This window comes from Rhinolophus ferrumequinum, chromosome 25, assembly GCF_004115265.2.
Source record: "Rhinolophus ferrumequinum isolate MPI-CBG mRhiFer1 chromosome 25, mRhiFer1_v1.p, whole genome shotgun sequence".
NCBI classification, from domain to species: Eukaryota; Metazoa; Chordata; class Mammalia; order Chiroptera; family Rhinolophidae; genus Rhinolophus; species Rhinolophus ferrumequinum.
The window spans coordinates 23,211,832-23,231,778 of NC_046308.1; the positions used below are offsets into that span (position 1 = coordinate 23,211,832).

The following is a 19,947-nucleotide window of genomic DNA, read 5'->3' on the forward strand; positions in this document are numbered from 1 at the left end:
TCAAATATATGGTGATGGAAGGAGAACTGACTCTGGGTGGTGAACACACAATGTGATTTATAGATGTAATACAGAATTGTACACCTGGAAATCTATGTAACTTTACTAACAATTGTCACCTCAATAAACTTTAATGAAAAAAAAATATTTTCCAGCAGCCCAGCTCTGCAACCAGTTATCTTGGGTAGCATCCCAGTATGTGTAACTGGCAGAGCTGCTCAGGGGCAGGAGTGAGAGGCTAAAGGACCTGCACCCCTGCTCCAGATGGTGTCCTGTTTGGTGGGCAGCAGGGAGTGGCTCTTTAGGTATGTGAAATGGCTCAATTTGTGCACAACGTCCATTGGATGAGTTGATCCTCACAGAACCTCCAGCAGGCGTTGAACCCCTGTACAGTGATAATCAACCTGCAGTGAGGGGGACCCTGCAATCCAGGGACACATGGGTGGGACTGACGATGACCCCCATAGCTGGTGGGGGCAGTGGCATAGAGAGCTAGGCCCCTTTACACATGGCTGGTAGGATTATAAATTGGTACAACACTTCCTGGGAAGCAATGTGGTAATATGTACCAAAATTCTAAATATCCCCAAAGTTTTACCTAAAATCCCATCTTTAGGAATCTATCCAAAAAAAAAAAAAAAAATCTAACTTGTAACTGTATGGAGATGGATGTTAACTAGACTTACTGTGGTGATCATTTTAAAATATATACAAATACTAAATCATTATGTTGTACACCTGAAACTATGTATGTCAATTATTTCTCAATTTTAAAAAAAATCTGATTTAGGCACAAAAATGCTGTAATATTTGTTATAACAGAAAAATACTAAATGTCCACCTGAAAGGGGCATTTAAATAAGTTACAGTACATTAAAAATCGTATTTTCTAAGAATATTTGGTGACACAGAACTCACAATATTTCAAGTAAAAAAATACAAAATGTATAAATAATATGACATAGATTTAAAATATATGTATACAAATATACATACATAGAAAAAGAAGGGGAAAGTGCCAACTGCATATTAATGATTCTTTCTGGGGGGCTGGGTTGGCAGGAGTTGCAGTGCTGTGCCTTAAAGTTGTCTGTACTTCTTAGAGTTCTGCCATGGACATGTTTTTTCCAGGATCACAGGAGGGCACAGGAGCTGGCCCAGGGCTTGGCCACATGCTGTGTGGGGGAAGGAGCTGCTTCGCTTTGAAAGCCACTAGCATGCTGTGTCCTCGGGGAGTCAGTCAAGACCTGAGGGTACAGGGTGGACTCTCTGGGAAGGTGCTGAGGAGGTGGAGAAGCACGGGAGGGCAGCCGTGAATGGAAGCATCTCAGGGCAGGACACCTGTAGCTGCCTAACTGCCATGAAAGCACAGGTAATGAGGGGTTTCCAGCTTGCTAGTGGGCAAGGATAGCAGGTATAAGAATAAGAAGCTGTGGGACTGACTGTCTTTAAGGTGACTGGCCTGCTAGGGAAGAGGTACCAAGTGATGGTAGAGGCATGACAGTTCCCAGACCTCAGTTTTGGCTCAGTGTTCAAGGTCTATATGGCTAGGAGGCTCTGGTATCTTGTAAAGAGAACTTGGTTATGGAAAAGATCAGGCTTCCAGAATGCTTCTCTCCCAATGGGGTCAGAGGCTCCAAGTGACTGGGAAGTCCAAAGCAGTTTTGGCACAGGTGAGGGAAAGTGATTCCCACAAATCCATCTTTGATTTGGGATCCTACTCCTCACCAGGTAAACTTCCTGGCTTCCTCCTAAGGACTTGGGCTTGGAAGTGCCCTGTGGGTTCTCCCTGCACTGAGGACTTCTGGCCCATTGACCATCATGCCAGCTGAAGCGGCGCTGGCCCCCAAAAAGGAAAGACTACAGTGGAATCAGAAAAGGCCCCAGAAGTGCTCTGTGTTATGAAGCATCCTGAGTTAAAACCACGGGACAGCCACAAGGGGTTAGGACCCTGTGCAGGGAAAAAGCCCTATGCTTTGGGAAATACGGAAAGAAGCTGGGAGATTCTAGAGAAGGGTAGTAAGATAATAACAGGGTCCTGTCTAGCCCCCAGACAGGAAAGACAAAGCCTAGATGAAAGGGTTACAAGGTAACTGACCTGCTCTCTCTGAACAAGATCAAGGTCAGGGAAAGAAGACTCAAATAGATAAAAGTCTAAAGAGACATAACAACCAAATGCAACGCATGAAGCCTGACTGGATTCAGGATGTTTTCAGAAAAACTATCAAAGAAGTCATGGAGGAATCTGACTTGGCCTAGACACCTGGTCTGTGACAGAATGACGGTGATTTTCTCAAGTGTAACAGCGGCACAGAACAGGGCAGAGACCTTCCCATTCAGGGCCCAGGGTGAATTGGATGTTACAACATCCTCTGCAACTCACCTTTGGACATACCCCAAACACACACACAACTAATCAGATACGCAAAATTGTAATTGATCTAATGGTTGACATATGGATGTCCATTATTCAATTCTTCCAACTGCTCTGTATATTTTTAAATTTCATAACAAAAAGTTAGAAAACATTTCTATGAGGGAAGCCTTAGAACTGGGGAAAAAAAGTATGTGTGACAGAAGATAGTGCTTTACAGTGGCGAGGGGTGGGGGCAAACCACACACCTCTAATGGGGAACAAATCCAAAAATGCCAAAAGTGTCATTAAGGGTTGAAATCCAGTTTTTTCAACAGTGGGTTACATGATCAGAAATACAGACATGCAGGGAACATTGCATACTGGTTTAAAAATAACAAAAAGAATCAATATTCATGGAAAATAAATTCCAACAAAGAAGTATATAGAGTAAAAAATGAAAGCTTTCCACCTGCCTCCCATTTTCAATGTTAGAAGTTGGCTGTGTCTCCTTCTAGATCTTTTCTGCGAATAAACAAACTATGTTCCTTAAAGTGATGGAAACCAATGTTTACTGAGCATTTACTGTGTTCCAGGCGCCACTCTTTGTGCTTTCCACACACTCATTATCTCATTTAATTTTCACCACAACCTTATGTAGCACTTGCAACTATTGCCCTCATTTTATTTTTCATTTATTTTATTTTTTAATTTTTAAAATGGAATTTATTTGGGTAAGATTGGTTACTAACATTATATAAATTTCAGGTATACAACTTGACTCTCTTGATCCCCTTTACTCTCTTCGTCCTTCCCCTCTGGTAACTACCATTTTATTGCCTGTATCTATGAGTCTGGTTTTTGTTGTTTGTTGCTTTTTGTTTTAAGTCCTACATGTGGGTGAAATCACACAGTTCTTGCCCTTTTTCATCAACTAACTTCCCTTAGCATAATACTCTCAAAATCCATCCATGTTGTTGAGAACAGCATGGAGCTTCCTCAGAAAATTAACAGAGCTATCATATGACCCAGCCATCCCTCTTCTGGGTATCCACCTGAAATTTTTGAAAACACTTATTTGTAAAGATATATGTACCCCTATGTTCATAGTAGCATTACTTATAATAGCCCAGACATGGAAACAACCTAGGTGTCCTTTGACAAATGACTGGATGCATATACACAATGGAATACTACTCAGCCATCAAAAAGATGAAATACTGCCCTCTGAACTCATTTACACAGTGATCGGGACGGGGCAGTTTCTAGCAGGGCAGTCAGCGTAGCTTCGGTGAAGCTGAGCGTGAACAATGAGAGAGCAGTAGCCACATGACAGTCTGGAGGGAAGATGCTCCATGCTGAAAGAACAGCAAGTGCCAGGGGCCGAGCTTATCGCATGAGAAAACAATTCAGAGATGAGGGAGCTGGCCTGGAGCAGATCGTGCAGGGCTTAGCAGGCCCTGCTGAGGAGTCTGACAGAAGTAATGGACTTTCCAAGCCAGCATGAGAGAGCCCATGCTGAAGAGTTAGTACTGAGTAGGAATGATGAAGGCTCTGAGGAAATATCTGACGGAAGATGCTGAGTGCCAGACTAGACCCAGACACAACCACACTTTCCGGGTCCTGAACACAATGGACAGCCCTTTACATGCTACAACTTCTCAAAATAAGCAGCAGCACACAGATGCCCCCTGCAGGCCCCTCGCACACCTGCAAATTCCCCTGAAAATCTCACTCTCACTTTACAAGGTCTGGGTGACAACACTACCAAACACACTCAAAGGTACTGAAATCAGGGAACAGTGCTCTCTGATAAGTCAGTCTTCCAGGCAATCCAGAATATTCTTATAATAATGTTTTAGATTACAAAATTAAAAACAAGATCACAGCCCCACAGATTCCTGTGAATGCCTAGGTGGCTGTGAGTTTGGGAGCACAGCTCAGTAATACCCTGTATGTCATACAATGCACGGGAGAGCTAGGCTGCTACTTCTGGCAGAGAAACACTGATCTCTGACTGAAGAGAGGCCTACGCCAAGGTCTCCCTCCGCCGTAAGTCATGAATCTCATTCTCCCCCTTCACTTTCTACCAAGGAAGAAGCTTACAGAAGGATGGGGACACCTGTCTAGCTGCCGTGTCAGCCCTGGAGACCAGGGCGAGGTCAGATGCTGTGATCATCCTACAGGGAGAATTCATAGTTGGAGGGCAGATGAGTGGCCTCTACTTTCAGGGGAGCATCACAGCTACGACCCCTGAAGTAATCCAGCCCCCAAGCTCTGAAAAGCATCTCCATAACGTGGTGGCTTCAGCGAGGACTGCTTCCGTACGGATGTCAAAACACAGTGACAGTCACGCATTCAAAACATCAGCTATCCCGGAACTGGAGCCGAGGAATCACAAGTCACTCAGCAGTGATCAAAGACACAGTGGAGGGTTTTGTGCTGACAAAGCTAGTTGAGTGGTGTTTGATTTGGGACATATTTACTTTGGAAGATACGCAACAACAGCCCAGCACCAAAGTTCACATTGAAACCCTGCTGATGACCTTGGCTGATTTCATCTCTGCAACGCCACTTCTCAGAAGCACAGAGGTGAGTTTGGTTTCTAACATTTCTGCCAATTATAAATTCTTATTTGTAGTTAGAGAGGGGTAACTGGTGCATTTCTCTATCAAACTATGCATTCGAAAGCTGGAAACATGTTTTTATTTGTTAACCTGCTTATAAAATTCTGTCAGTTACAGTATTGGGACAATTGCAGTTGGACTAAGAACAGGAATTGGACGGGGAGAGGATTGCACCTATATGAAATTATTTGAACTGGATAAGTGTGCTGTGATGATAAGAATATACTTGTTCTCAGGCATTTTCCCCTGAAATATTAGAATTACAAATTAGAGGGACACAATATAAGGGACCTACTCTCTGGTTCAGAAAAAGGTATATGTGTGTAGCTGTGTGTGTACACACACACACATATGTACGGAGAGAGAGCTAGAGAATGATAAAGTTACTGTTCTAAAATATAAAACCTGGTGAATCTGGGAAAAGGGTACACAGGGGTTGTTCTCTATCCCATACTTTCTGTAAGTTTGAAGTTATTTCAACATAAAAGGTTTTTAAAACTTCAGGCAGTTACTTCTCTCCCATTCATCGGCCCTGTTTGGGCCTGGAGATAATGGCCAGGAGGGACAAGAGTGTCCCGGTGTCATGCTCTGATGTGTGACCAAAAAGTCGAACCCCGCTCCATGCAATCAGCATGAGAAAGCACCTTACGGAATTCCCAGAAAACCACACTTTCGAATGATTTAAAAAATAGTGCTTTAAGAAATAATGCTTCTCTTCAAAGATAGCAATCTGGATTTATATACAACCTAGTGATAATTTTAAAGTGGCTTATAATTTTTGTTATACGAAATATCAAAACATCAGGAAGATTTACCTTTTAGATCCTTAGTTTCAATCCATACAAATATCAGAGATATTTTCGCCTTTCTCTGATAAGGGAATAATGAAAAGTATTTTTGGCTTTTCATCATCTAATGCAGGAACAGGGTGTAAGAAGCTCCCGAAGACACTGAGTACAGGATAAAACATGAATGTCCTCACCTCGGCCTCCCTATCGGGTCTCACATTCCTTTTCCTGAACTCTTATTTATTCAAGTTGGGTTAATTTTTTTTAACCTTGTTTTTATCTGAGGATACTTTTCAGTGCAGCCTAGCAAGGACACATCCACCAAGTTGCTGACTTTCTTCTTTTCTAACTTTTTAAAGTGTATTTACCCTCGACACCCATGCCCAATTCTATCTGGAAACTGGGCCCAGTTCTACCTGCAGCCATGCACGCACATTAGAAATTGTTTCACGTGCAGGTTATGTGTGCGGCACTGCAGCCTCAGCTAGGTGCCAGGCGGAGGAGGGGGTGGGGGGAGGAGAGACAACAGACATTTTCAAAGCCGGAAACCATATAGACATTCCCTCTCTAAAACATGCAATTCAAAAGCCTATCAGTTGTGAGTAGAACGTCAGTTGAGCTGATTAGTTTAACAGTACTGTAGGAGAAGACTCCAGGGAGACTAAGGGGAGGGATACGCCCTGGTGCTCCACGGCCCACAGGCAGAGCACTCCATGTGGGAGGTGGGTGATTCAGTCAACTTGGTTCCAATCTAGCCAGCGCCCTTACAGTGATTGAGGCTCAGAGTCTTGGTATGGAAAACGCTGCGAGGACAAAGTTAAGTTACATGGACAAAGTTCCTCGTATAGCGCCCGGCATCTAGCAGACGTTCCGCCAAGAGTCACTGCTGTGGTCAACATCAACAATCTAAGAGCATGTCAAAGTGGGGTGTCCGTACAGTCGGCCCCATCTTCAGGCCTACTGTGACTTAACAGGAGTAGTAACTCTTACCGGCCTTGACTGGAAGCAGATATTCTGGTCCTCAGATATCTAACAGGACATGGCGACACACACCACAAGCTTACTAAGTCACAACTCCTCTTTCTGGGGTGATCAGAAGTGATGCTGTACAGCCTTACAATCACCTACTGTCACTGTCCTGGTGAAACACAGAAGCATCAAGAATAGCTCATCTACCCAGGATGCAATGAATAACCAGGAAATAAGCAAGGGAAAGACAAAGCATTTGGCACCAAAACTGATTTGACAAGCCAAGTAAAACCCTTCCTTGGAACAGGCAGAAGATGAGTAGATAAGGACACGCTTACCACGGGTTACATATTAAAAACTTATCTTGTTTACTTAAATAAAGGGAGTGCCCCTCAGGCCTTTAGAAAGAGCTTTCTGACATCACCTGCACACAGACTGCATTGCCTGCTGAGCTTATTTCTAACTCCAAGCTAGAAGCAGTTGAATTCCTCCTGACAGCACTGAGAGCCACCTAATACACAGAGGAGGAAGAAGGACACCGCAGCAAGCCTCATAGCCTCATAGCCTCCAAATGCACTTCACTAGGCCGTGAGGGGGTCTCTGCATTACAGACGAGTTCCAAATCTTATGCAAATTAACTCCATGTGAGTACACAAATCTCAAATACCTTTAGAACATTTTTCTTCAGAATGCCTGGCCCATACATATTTTTCAACATCTCCACTCAAGTTCCACCTCTTGCTGACGCTTCTCTGACTCTGTCTCGTACTGCAGGAGGCAGAGCCACATCCCGGCTCTGTGCTGCCGCCCCCACCTGCTTTGGTGGTGTCCTCATGAGAGCCCTCTGCTTTAGTGCACGTCTGCCCCCCACCTGGCTGGCGAGACCCTGGTGGGGGAGCCCTTGGTGCCTCCAGTGCCTAATACGTTGTGTGGAGATGGGAGACAAAGTTTAGCGAATGAATGAAAAAAAAACAAACAAACCCAAAAAAACTCCCCCAGGGCCCCGAGCCCCCACAATTCTAGATGGTTACAGTTCCGTAAACTTTTAAAAACAGGACTCTCGTCTAGGGACCCATGGATCCCTCAGGCAGGGTTATGAAACCCACACACAATGTTAGCATCTGTTTATGTTCACCACATTCTCTTCCAGTCCGTAAGACTGAAACGGTTAAGGACTGGAGTTCCCAGGGCATCTTTCTGGGTCAAAGCCACAGGGATCTGCCACCCGGGCACTGCAGAGGCGGGGTGGGGTCTGCCAGGCTGTCTCTCATGTGTCGTGTTTTCCCTCCCAGCTTCAGCTCTGCCAAAATGACATGCCCATTCCGACCCCTCATTGTTTCTCTCATCCTAACATCCGTGTGTGGGAACAGCGGCCTGGTGGGTCAGCCTGAGAAAGGAGGCGAAGGTTCTCAGTCTGCGGATCCCCAATGGGGGCAGGTGACCAGCAGAAACCTGAGCATGCCCCTTCTCCCTGCTGACTTCCACAAGGAAAACACCGTCACCAACGACTGGCTTGCAGAGGGCGAAGAGGACGAGGATTATCTGGATCTGGACAAGCTGTTCAGTGAAGACGACGACTACATTGACATCATCGACATGGTTCCGCAGATAGAGTCAGAGGCCAACGCAGGGAACATCCTCCAGCTCTTTCCCGGCAAGAGCCGGATCCAGCGTCTTAACATCCTCAACGCGAAGTTTGCTTTCAACCTCTACCGGGCACTGAAAGAGGAGGCCAGAGCTTCTGACAACATCTTCATAGCCCCCGTGGGCATTTCTACCGCCATGGCTATGATTTCCTTGGGCCTACAGGGGGAGACTCACGAACAAGTGCACTCGGTTTTGCAATTTAAGGACTTTGTCAATGCCAGCAGCAAGTATGAGATCACGACCATCCATAATCTCTTCCGTAAGCTGACTCATCGCCTCTTCCGGAGGAATTTTGGGTACACACTGCGGTCAGTCAATGACCTTTACGTCCAGAAGCAATTTCCAATCCGGGATGACTTCAAAACTAAAGTAAAAGAATACTACTTTGCTGAAGCCCAGGCGGCTGACTTCTCAGACCCTGTCTTCATATCGAAAACCAACAACCACATTCTGAAGCTCACGAAGGGCCTCATCAAGGACGCTCTGGAGAATATAGACCCAGCCACCGAGATGATGATTCTAAACTGCATCTACTTTAAAGGTAAAAAATAGCTTTCTGTCTCTCAAAGCAAAGTCGCCACACCCTCTTAGGACGCATACAGGTGGACTGGATGCCACATACTGTATTCTAGCTCCGATTTAGCCAGGAAACCAAGACATAAGGTCAGCTCACAGGGGCAGGGAAGATCATGATGAGGTGACAGAAGGAGCCGACGCTTCCTGAGTCCTAACTTCATGCTTTACACTCACTGAACCTTCACCACAACCTTGTGAGGCCGTTACATTTGGTGGCTCATTTTACAGATGGAGCCACCAAGGTACAAAGAAGTAAAATGACACTCCAAGTGCACAGCTAGCAAATAACGGGCAGAGCCAGGGTCGCCCCAGGCAGACCCTCTCTAGCGCTGTGTTAAATTGGAAAAAAATGCAAAAACCTTTTAGCATTTGGCCAGCCTGGGTTTGTTCTTTTCATTTCCTTGCCCATTTATCAGTAAGCAGGAATATGGACGAAAGGCTAAATAAGGGTGTCTGAAAACTGTTTAGCTCGAGTAGCTGACATTAACACTTACAACTCTTTTGGGGACACTTCTGCACTAATGAGCAGGTGTGGAGAGGAATAAACTATTATTTCTAGAGCAACTGTTCTGGGCCACGCACCAAGGCACTTTTTAAAAAGGATACCTCCCCTCACAATACACACACAGGACCCCCCCTGGAGTCCTAGAAACAAATGGGCATAGATTTATAAAATTCAGATCTCTTTTAAAATGTCCTCACTGGGACCTGAACAAGAAGAAACCTCTACTTCACTCTACGAGGGCAGACATAGGAATGGGTCAGCATTATAACTGGTCACTGTGATGTAAACCATTCTCCTCTCTGCCACCAAGAATTAGCGGGCACTAGCTAGGGTCAGTCCCCAAGGCCTGGGAAGTCACACTTCCTGGGTAATTAGCTCCAGTGCACTTTACAGCAGCCCAGAGAGGCAAAGGACTGAGGTGAGGCCCTCTCCTGGCTGCTGCTGTGGGGCCAGTGCCCCCTAACCTGCCAATACACCGCTCTGTGCCTATGCCAAGGCCTTCCAGCAGCTGTGCCAGGCAAGCATTCTGCCAGATGGGCAAAATAAGGCTGAAGGAGCCAAGACCATGGGAGCGGTATGGAGGCTGAGCTGGAGCCCTGGGCTTACCTCCACGTCAGGCACAACACTGGCCTCACGGTGGGTGGAATCAAAGGCTGAGGCTCTAACAGGCTTGTGACAGACAGACACACACGCTATACATGTGTCCCCGTTTTCCGAAAGTTTGTATTACACCGCTTCGCTTTTACAAAAGACCTACATTAGTACAGTAAGAGTTTTTTTCGTAAAAGAGAAAATCCTTTGGATTTCTTTCAGTTAAGGTAAACAGGTACTCTTCACTCTACACCATTTCGGCTTACAAAAGGTTTCAGAGGACTGTTCTATTTTCAGATAGTGGGGTAAACCTGTATATATGATGCAAAGAGACATATCCTTTTTACTACTAGTTATCAGTACAAGTTTTGGAAGTGAGCAAATTGTAGTGTAAGCCTTGGCTTCACCACCCCTTATTTGTGTGGCCTCGGGTATAAGTCATTTGCCATCTCTGTGACTCAGTTTCCTCACTTTGATGGAGCTAACACCTACTCTGACAGGGCTGTGGGCAGCACTGCAAGAGACAGTGATGCCAGTGTGTGACATGTGGCTAGATCTCAATGAACTCGGTCGGAGGAGTAAAACTGCGGATTCCAATATTATATATTAAGAATGTATGATACTACCAGTGACCTTTATTTTACTTCTTTAAGCAATTAACTTCTGTTAGGAATGACTTTAGAAGAGGCCAGTAGAAGCCATTTGGGCAGCACCAAAGCTCTCAGTCCTGCCCGCCCGTGGGGCACCCCCGGTCCCTTAGAGCCTTTGCATTAGGCTGTCCAGGTTCTCAGGAGCAGGTAGAGACACACAGCAGCAAGCCATCCCCGGAGAAACAGCTAGGATGGCCAGTTTATAATCTCCCAAACTTAGTAACCAGTGCCCCACCAAAGTGTGGAAGTGGCAAACTCATGTGCTTCTTTTTCCCATCATATTGGAAGAGTCATTTAATTTAGTCCTGGGAATCAGAGAGATGAAAAGCTAGTGATGCCCAGTCTTTCATGGCTCCTTATTAAAGGAGAGTAGAATCTAAAAGAGTAATTTTAATCTCTAGCTCCCAAATCTGTTACTAATTTGATTTTCATTTCAAATGTTATACCCATTTTGTAAAACACAATAAAAACAGAAGTCGGGCCTCAGCACAGGAAGCCAAAGGAAAGAATCCCGGGAGACACAAGACAGCTCCAGCAGAACCAGAAGAGCAGTGATTCTCAACCAGGGGACAAGTCTGCTCCCAGGGCAAATGTCAGGCAATATCTGTGGTTGTCACAACCTGGGGGAAAAGGGGAAGCACTCCTGGCACCTAGGGGACAGTTTCAGAAGTTAGGCCAGGGATGCTGCTACGCATCCCACAATGCATAGGATGGCCGCCTGTCACACAGAACTGCCCAAGTGTCAATAGTGCTGAGAAGCCCTGGGTCGAGGCCGGCTCAGGAAGGAGGAAACCTAACGACAATCAGAGGCGGGTGGTGTTTAAACCTCCTCCTAAGGACGTTCCTGCTTATCTCATCCAGCTGGTCTACTCACCAGCTGGAAACCTTGAACAAGTTACTTGGCGTTTTTGTGCCTCTGTTTCCTAATTTGTAAAATGGGGCTAATAATGAAAAGTATCCACCTCCATATGGCTGCTGGAGGAGAAAATGAGGTAATACAGGAAAGGTGCTTAGAATAATGCCTGACACTTCACCAGTTCTCAACTGTCAGTCATCCACCATTACTAGTGACTAGCATCTTGAAGCTAAAATAGTCATGTACCTCTTCCTGGATACACAGTGCTGCACCCAAATATGAAGTGAAGATCTTGATGACAGCGTCTTGCTGCCAATGCGTCTTGCTAGTCACTACAGAATCGTAGCATGTGAGGGATAAACGCCGTCAAAACAGACTGGCCAGCAGCTCAAAGCTACTCATTTTACAGATGGACAAGTAGAGGCCCAGGCAAGTTAGGTGTCTTGCTAGGGTCAAACAACTAGTTAGTGGCAGAATCTAACCCAGAATCCTCTCCAGTCTATTTATCTCTCCGCCATTATCATGCCTCCTACAAGCATGTTAGCTTTCTGACCTTAGAATCCTCTAAAACAGTGGTTCTCCAAGTGTGGTCTGCAAACCAGGGGCATCAGCATCACCTGGGGACGTGTTAGAAATCCAAGTGCTTGGCCCAAACCAGACTTTCAGGATCAGCGACTCTGGGGGTGGGCCCTGTAGTTCGAACAAGCCCTCCAGGGGCTTCTGATGTATGCTTACACGTGAGGACCACTGCTCTTAAAGAACATTTTCACGAAAGCCCTGTTCCTGCTGACTTTCCAGGATCCTGGGTGAATAAATTCCCAATGGAAATGACCCACAACCACAACTTCCGGCTGAATGAGCGAGAGGTGGTCAAGGTTTCTATGATGCAGACCAAGGGAAACTTCTTGGCGGCAAACGACCAGGAGCTGGACTGCGATGTCCTGCAGCTGGAGTACGTGGGGGGGATCAGCATGCTAATTGTGGTCCCACACAAGCTGTCTGGGATGAAGACCCTCGAGACGCAGCTGACACCCCAGGTGGTGGAGAGATGGCAGAAAAGCATGACAAACAGGTATTTCAGTTGAGTGTTTGTTCTTTTGATTTCCAGGACCCTAGGGGAGCCCAGGAATACTGGAATTTTGGTTATTTTAAGAAAAAGGGAGAATACCCGAGAACTGCCACAGTGGCCCACTCTGTTAATTCAGCACAAATTTCTTGCTAGTGAGAGGCAATCAGAGCACCTGTGAGAAACACATCTACGCTCCATAACGACAGGTTCAGATGTTAGGGACAGGTGACTTAGAGCCAGCTTGGAAGCAATCCTGGCTCTGCCATGTACTCGCTTTGTGGCTTTGAGCCCCGGCTTTGTTATCTGTAAAAGCGGCATCATCCCGTAACTTCCCAGGATTGCTGGGGGAAATAAATAGAAAAGCAATGTCAAGCATCCATCACAGTACCTGGAAACTGGGAGGTGTCCAACAAAGATGAACTCTACCCTTCCCCGATCCCAGAAATCTCGAGGTCCTCTTAACTCATTAAGGACATGTCATTCAGGATTTTCCTCTATTATTATTTATTACTCCATAATCCAAACTACAAGTTTTAAATATTTGTGAAGATTATTATTGGATCATGGCAGAAAACGGGGAAGTCACAGTTCTGTTTCACTGGATACTGGCTAGGCCCATCTTAAGAAGTTAATCGGGTATGGCTCTCCTTTCAGGACAAGAATACAAAGAAATGCAATCAACTGAGAAGTAGGCTCTTAGAGGAAAGCATTTGCCCAGGTAGCCCATTAGTCATCAAGCCCTGTCAATTTTTCCTTAAAAATGTCCCTCCTGTACTTGCCTCCTTCCTAACCTCACCGCCCGTGACTTCTACCCTGAGCTTAGGGAGGGCTAACCAGCCTGCCCGTTTCCATTCCTCAGTCCAGCCCAGCACTAGCCACCAGAGCAGGATTGCCACGACACCATCTCCACCCCCGTTCTTCTCATAAACTCCCTGTAGGACAAAGCCCATCTGGCCTGCTCTGCTCCCTGCCCCCCTCCCATCCTGCACCCCAGCCTCTCCAGCAGTGGGTGGCCTTCTGGGCCACAGGAATACCTCTCCACAGCCCCTCTTGGATGGCTCCAGGAGTCAGACCTGTTCTAGTCGGTCAGATGGTAACACACCATCTGTTTTCATTGCTTCACGTATGAGAGTCTCGGCTTGCCAAAAGGAAAGCAAGCTCTTGAGAATGGGGACAGTATAGAACATCTCTTTATCCCTGTGAGGACTGAATTTGGCCCCCAAAGCACTGCTGTTCATCCAGTTAAGGATGGAGTGAGTTGAGGCGAGGACTGAATGCTTAGCACTGTCTAGTAGATGAAGGGTGCCTTTTTTAAGCACACTGACCAGATATTTGACACCTTAATTAATAAAATAAGGAATGCCTGAAATCAGCGATCTAAACAAGAGAACTATTTTAGATACCCTCTCAAACCATAAACCGGGAGCAGTTCTGCTGCTGTCCTAGACGATAGGACTCGAGCCACACAGTATCGAGGAAATGACCACACAGCAGTAACCGGGCCTCAGTTTTCAGAAACTGGAATTACAATGGGATGGTCTTTCCAAAATCCTCAACTGATAGTACTGGGACATGATTTTTACACTTGATCTTAGCCAAAAGGCCAAGAAGCGATAGGGACATGATTTTTAATATGTGTGATGTCAATTCTGAAGAAAAAACATGATTCTTCTGTAACTTGTGGTTCATAAAACTGGGCCCCTTTTCTTCTCTGACCAGAACACGAGAGGTGCTGCTGCCTAAATTCAAGCTGGAGAAGAACTACAACCTGGTGGAGGCCCTGAAGTCGATGGGGGTCACGGAGCTGTTAGATAAAAACAGCAACATGACGGGAATCTCAGACCAGAGAATCACCATCGACCTGGTAACTTCTCCCCTCTGTCCTTTGCATCTGTCCCCAGGGTCTGCCCTGGCAAAGCCTCCATCCCACCCAACCTGATTTCACACGTCACAGGCACTGGGTCTGCTCTCCCTGTGTCTGCCAGATGCTAAGTAGACAGGGTGGTTTGTCTAGGGGGGCAGCCTGGGGATAAGCCCCATTCCTGCTGACACTGGAGAGAGCAAGCGAGTGCTCCTTTGTGAAATAGCTACTCCCGGCCAAATCATCCAAGACCTGTTAAATACACGCAGAGACACGGCACCACCAGCATGTTCAATTTACACCAATGACAGGCACTCCACAAAAAAGAGAGAATACCAGTCCAAATAGCATACAGATCCGGACCTATCCTTTCCCTGGCAGTGCAGCCCAGAGCGTAAGATGGATCTGGGGTGCAGCTGCTGTCCTGGCTCACAGGCTGCTCATACTGTGACCACCAGCAAGAGTAACTATGATACGGGAGTCCAAAGATAAGCATTGTTTAAACAACACAGCCTCTAAGCACAACAACCGTCCCTGACAGGTCATTAGAGAGCATTTCAAGGGTCCTTCTGACCAGCTGTGGTCCGTGTCTTGTATGTGGTCTTTCGACCCCTTCTCTGAATGAGATGGGACTCCACCATATCTTCTCTCCCTCTGTGTGCCAACTGATGGAATCTGACAACTTTCCTTTCCATTTTGAAACAGTTCAAGCACCAAAGTACCATCACGGTGAATGAAGAGGGCACCCAAGCTGCGGCCGTGACCGCGGTGGGGTTCATGCCCCTGTCCACCCAAGTCCGTTTCTCCGTTGACCGCCCCTTCCTGTTCCTCGTCTATGAGCACCGCACCAGCTGCCTGCTCTTCATGGGGAGAGTTGCCAACCCCACCAAGTCTTAAAGGTGGCGGTCTGGGTGTCTCAAGTGTTTTGGGGGCACGCTGTCATTCTGTTTCCATTCTAACCATGAGAACGGAGATGTTCTGGCATTATGACCTCTGTGGTGTATACTACCATTCTGAAATCGAAGCCCATATGAGAAGAAATTTACCAACGACTGAGAAGCTCGCTGCAATCAATTCTGCAAGCGAACAACGCCATCAGTTCATAGAAGTTCACGTACCTGTCGCCTGTCAGCTGTGACCCAGAGGCTGGCAGCAACATACAGACTGGCTTACCTCTCGCTTCCTCAGAGCCTCCCTGGGCACTTCCTTCCCCTGCAGTCCCCCTCCTTGCACATCTGGCTCTATTACTCAAGGCCTTTCTCAACCAGGCCCCTCGTCTAAACACAGAACACAGAAATGAGCAGCATGACTAATTTCTCACATTTCCCGAGGATGGTGCACAGCTGGCGCCATTCCCGATGCCTAGGAGAACAGCCACCTCGGGACATTCAAGGGGTGCCCGGGGCATTAGGGCTTACTTACGTCTAGCAAGGCCCAACCTTCCGAACTGATGCTAATGTTACTTGTACTCCTGCCGTCACCTCTGCTACCAGAGGGCAGTGTGTACATGTGGCCTTGCCTTCTACCCTGGAGATAAATAAATGTCACCACTTTTACTGTGTATCTGTTATAATTCTAATTTTTGAAGCTCAAATAACAACCATGAAAGGCCAAATTCAAAACAGCTGATGTGCCCAGAAATGACAGAGGTTGAGACAAAGTAACTTGAATTCTCCACAGTGACTCATGCGCTACCTCAGGGCACATCCCCAGGTGAGTGTTACTAAGTCAGGGAGGCAGGTGTCGCTGGGGCTGCTTGGGGAATTCCTGAAATGCTAGTCTTTATGTGGGGTACACAGTTTGGCTTTTATCCCTGGACGCATGGAGACCCTCAGACGTGCTCCTGTCTGTCTGGTTTGATAAAGCAGGTGTCGTGAGGAATAAATTTCTGGATTCATCACTCTCTGGGTAAGACAAACGGAATCCAAAGAGGCTGCTCAGAATTCAAGAGTGCGGGCACCCCTGCAGTGCCGGGGAGACCCCCACAGGCTAACTGTCTACCTGTGCACTAACACATGTCTAACTGTCTAACTGTAACCCCCACAGCCCTGCAGGAGAGGTTTTGTCTTCCCCTCTCTGCAAAGGAGGAAGAGCAGGTTCAGCAGGGCACTGAAACTTGCCAAGATGCTACTGCAGTGAGTGGTGGGACCAGGGTTCAAGTGCAGGTTGACTTGACTCCAGGGTCACGCGTGGAGTCTTGTCACACAGGGCTTCTGACCCAGGGAGACCAATTCCAAGTCATGGGGGCAACAAAATGGGAGCACCTGACACTCCCCAACGTAGGAGGCACTGTGATGTGTGTGTCCCCAGGTTACCTCACACCAACCCTGAGAGGATGGCACTATTATCACTTCCTTTTCACAGCTGAAGAAACTAAAGCTCATGGAGGGGAAGTGAGCCACCCCAGGCCTGAATTCAAACCAAGGCCCTGCTTCCGACTGCTAACCCTTTCTGCCTAATCCCTTCTCAACTTCCTGCGTCAGGGAACTCTGCTTGCACTACCTACTGACCAGTAAGGGTTGAGGCCAAGTCTTTCCTTGTCACACCCTCTTGACCTCTCAGTGAAACCTGAGGTTGCTGATGACCCACTCCTTGGATTCCTTCTTCAATTTGCTTCAACACTGTTCTTTTCTGGTGCTTGTCCAACATTCCTCATCTTGCTGCTGGTTCCTCCCACTCCTCCCATTCCTAAATGCAGGAATCTCAAAAAACTCTGCCTCTAGCCCTTTGCCATGTCTGTCCCCTATCCAGAAAGGCAACAGCCTCACTTCCAATGTGGTCGCCCCGCCTCTGCTGGAGCAGCCCAGGCTCCTCCATGACCCCGCACCTGCACAGGTCAAGGTTCCCCAGTCTGCATGCTTTTCATTCATTTACACCCACTCTTTCAGAAACTAGCTGACCCATGTTTCAATCAGTGGAGAATTAATTTAGAGCACAGACCCTGGGCCAGGCTGCCTGGGTTTGAATCTTGACTCTGACATTTAGCTTTTGGACTTTGAGGCAAGTTCTGTGCCTCACTTTCCTCACCTACAAAGTGGGGATAATAACAGTACCTACCTTGCAGAGCTAGTGTGAGGATTAAATTAGTTAATATCTGGAAAGGGTTAGATCCATGCTTGGCGTTTAGCAAGAGCGAGGTAAGGCTTCTTGTTACCAGCTTCATGTCTAACCCAGGTGTTCCTAACTGGGAGTCTCTAGCTGGGTTTCTCCCACTTAACTTGCTGATATTAAATGCTCACCCTTGTGAATAAAAGCATTACTGTGGAGAGAGAGGGCACAGCTTTCAAAGAGGTCCATGATCTAAAAATTGTTACTCCAGAAACCTCGTTTTACAGACAATGAGAGAATAAGTAGCCCATCCATAGACCACAAAAGCTACTAGGAGCGCAGGTCAACTAGATCTAAGTGAAGTACATGAATTTTTAGAGCAGAAGGTACACCTTATTAAATCACATGACAGTGGAACAACCACACCTGTACGCAATAGATAACTTTCAAAACGCTTAATTAACTAATGGGCTAAACACCCAGAGAAGCAATTTAATCAGTGATATTTCTGAAGAAATTATTCATAAAGTTGCACCAAACCTAAGCAGGAAGGAGCCTCAGAGGTCATGTGACCCAGCCTCCAGTGACTCCCTCCAGGTTCCCAAGGTCAATGATAAGTAAGTGACATGGAGGCTTCAGGCCGCACTTGTACTTCCACTGACAAAGATACTGTATCATTCAAAGATTCAAAACAGAGTATCTTAAAAAGAAAGTCCTTTGGGGAAAAAAGGAGGAGGAGGAGGAAGAGGAGGAAGAAAAAAAAAATCTCAGAACATTAAAAAAAACCAAAAAACTTTGGCAATTAGTTTCTCCTAGAAGGTCCAAGGGGTAACCAGAAAACAAATTCAAGAACCTGTGATCTCTGTGCTCCTCATTGAGCAACAGAATCAAATATTTGTTTCCTCCCCCATAATATAACCATTAACTTTTGTTAAAACTACAATATTTATTCTATTCATGCAAAAGGTCACTGCAGTGGAGGAAATGAGTATTTTAAGTGCGCATGTTCTAGCCCGTCATTGCTAACAGTTATGCCTACACCAATCGGCCAGCACTTCGGGGGGTCATCTCCATCTTTTCGGGAAGTTCTGCTGGCAGAACAGGTGTGGAGAGGCTGAGATGCTGGCTCAGGATCCCCCGTGCTGGACCGGGGGCCCAACCCTGGCCCCTATGATCCTGAAACCCGTGGAATCCCACCAACCTCACCAGTCATCACTCCCCATTAAGTGCAAAGTGCCCCCGCTAGATTTCTTCTGTGCATTCATTGAACTCTAAAGGACAACCACTAAACATGTTTAAAACTTCACAAGCACACAGGTCACAGAGTTCTGGTGTTCCCTGATTCGAGTGTCACCCCAAGCATGCTCCCTGTCTACCAAAACTTGCTCTCCTGTGGAGCCTGCAACCCGGTCCTTCTCCCCTGCAATAAGCAAGAGAGCGCCATGGACTCGACACCTCTCGCCGCTCTCTCCAGGTTGCACAGAGGGTCCATGTGTAATGGCAGTGCTAAAACACAACTGTACACTAGTCAATGTTAACTATCAAGCGAAAAGACTTAGGTTTTAAACAATTAACTAATGAGGGTGTCAATGAAAAACTACCACGGCAAAGAGAGTCCCAGCAATCCTCAAACCCTCAAAGGGCTGTGGGAGCACACCTGATCACAGGTATGAAGGTGGCAAGGTTCCCAAGCGGACGTGCAGGCCCAACCCCGTGACCCCTGAAGCACAATGAGGAAGAGGAGACTGTGCTGCCACAGACATGGCAGGGGACGAGAGTCTGCGGCCCCTCCTGAATCAGCCACTTACAGGGGGAGGGACCGGAGAGAAAAGGCCAGGCAGAAGGAAGGTGACATGGCAGCGGAAGGCTCCACAAAATGCAGTATGTGACATCTTAAAAGTGAAGAAGAATCAATAAACCAGTCAGTGACTATTTCTCGTCCATCTTAGCCAGCTAAAATTGGACCCCGTAAAGTCCCCAGATTCAGAATGACGAACTCTCAGACTGGAGTAGGCGCAGAAACCGATGTGCGGAGATCAGGAGAGGTGGCTCTCCCTCTGCCTGCCTGACCTCCACGCCCCTGGGTCACCACGGCAGCTCAGAGGCCCACCTCTCCGGTGTTCATGTGAAGGGGCACACAGGTCAGCAAGTGCTCAAGACTCAGACTACTAGGGGTGGGGTGAGATGGGAAGAAACTGGAAGGCAGAAGCAAGGGCTGAACTAGAAGGTAGGCTAAGTGGAAGCTAGGGAATCACCAATGAAAACAAATACTGAAACCCGAAGCTCGGCTTAGGATGGGCAGCTGGGAATAACAGAGAAAGGGACAGGGCCTGCAGCACGAGCTGCCTCACGGCGGTGGGTGGGGCTGTGCCCCGAAATGCGGTGAGCCCACCCTGCCAACAATGCC

At 46.9% G+C, this 19,947-nt stretch overlaps 2 protein-coding genes across 3 annotated transcripts in view; one reads left to right on the top strand and one right to left on the bottom strand.

The window, feature by feature from the left end:
- The window catches only part of PI4KA (phosphatidylinositol 4-kinase alpha), a 114,167-nt gene that overhangs the window by 42,457 nt on the left and 51,763 nt on the right, over positions 1–19,947 (bottom strand). The gene's annotated exons all lie outside the window — the stretch shown is intronic.
- Positions 4,801–16,053, top strand: SERPIND1 (serpin family D member 1). 2 transcript variants are annotated; one of them, XM_033097780.1, is made up of 5 exons: positions 4,801–4,945; positions 8,030–8,925; positions 12,361–12,634; positions 14,351–14,495; positions 15,198–16,053. In XM_033097780.1, the coding sequence occupies exons 2-5, from the start codon at positions 8,046–8,048 to the stop codon at positions 15,387–15,389; spliced, it is 1,491 nt and encodes a 496-aa protein (XP_032953671.1). In that variant the 5' UTR covers positions 4,801–4,945; positions 8,030–8,045; the 3' UTR covers positions 15,390–16,053. The 2 variants fall into 2 exon arrangements, with proteins under 2 accessions (XP_032953671.1, XP_032953670.1); XM_033097779.1 differs by lacking the exon at positions 4,801–4,945 and adding an exon at positions 7,168–7,381.

Excerpts from the sequence above, each read along its gene's own strand:
- SERPIND1 (XM_033097779.1), top strand. Across the intron at positions 12,635-14,350 it reads CAGAAAAGCATGACAAACAG|AACACGAGAGGTGCTGCTGC; the intron begins GTATTTCAGTTG and ends TTCTCTGACCAG. Across the intron at positions 14,496-15,197 it reads AGAGAATCACCATCGACCTG|TTCAAGCACCAAAGTACCAT; the intron begins GTAACTTCTCCC and ends ATTTTGAAACAG.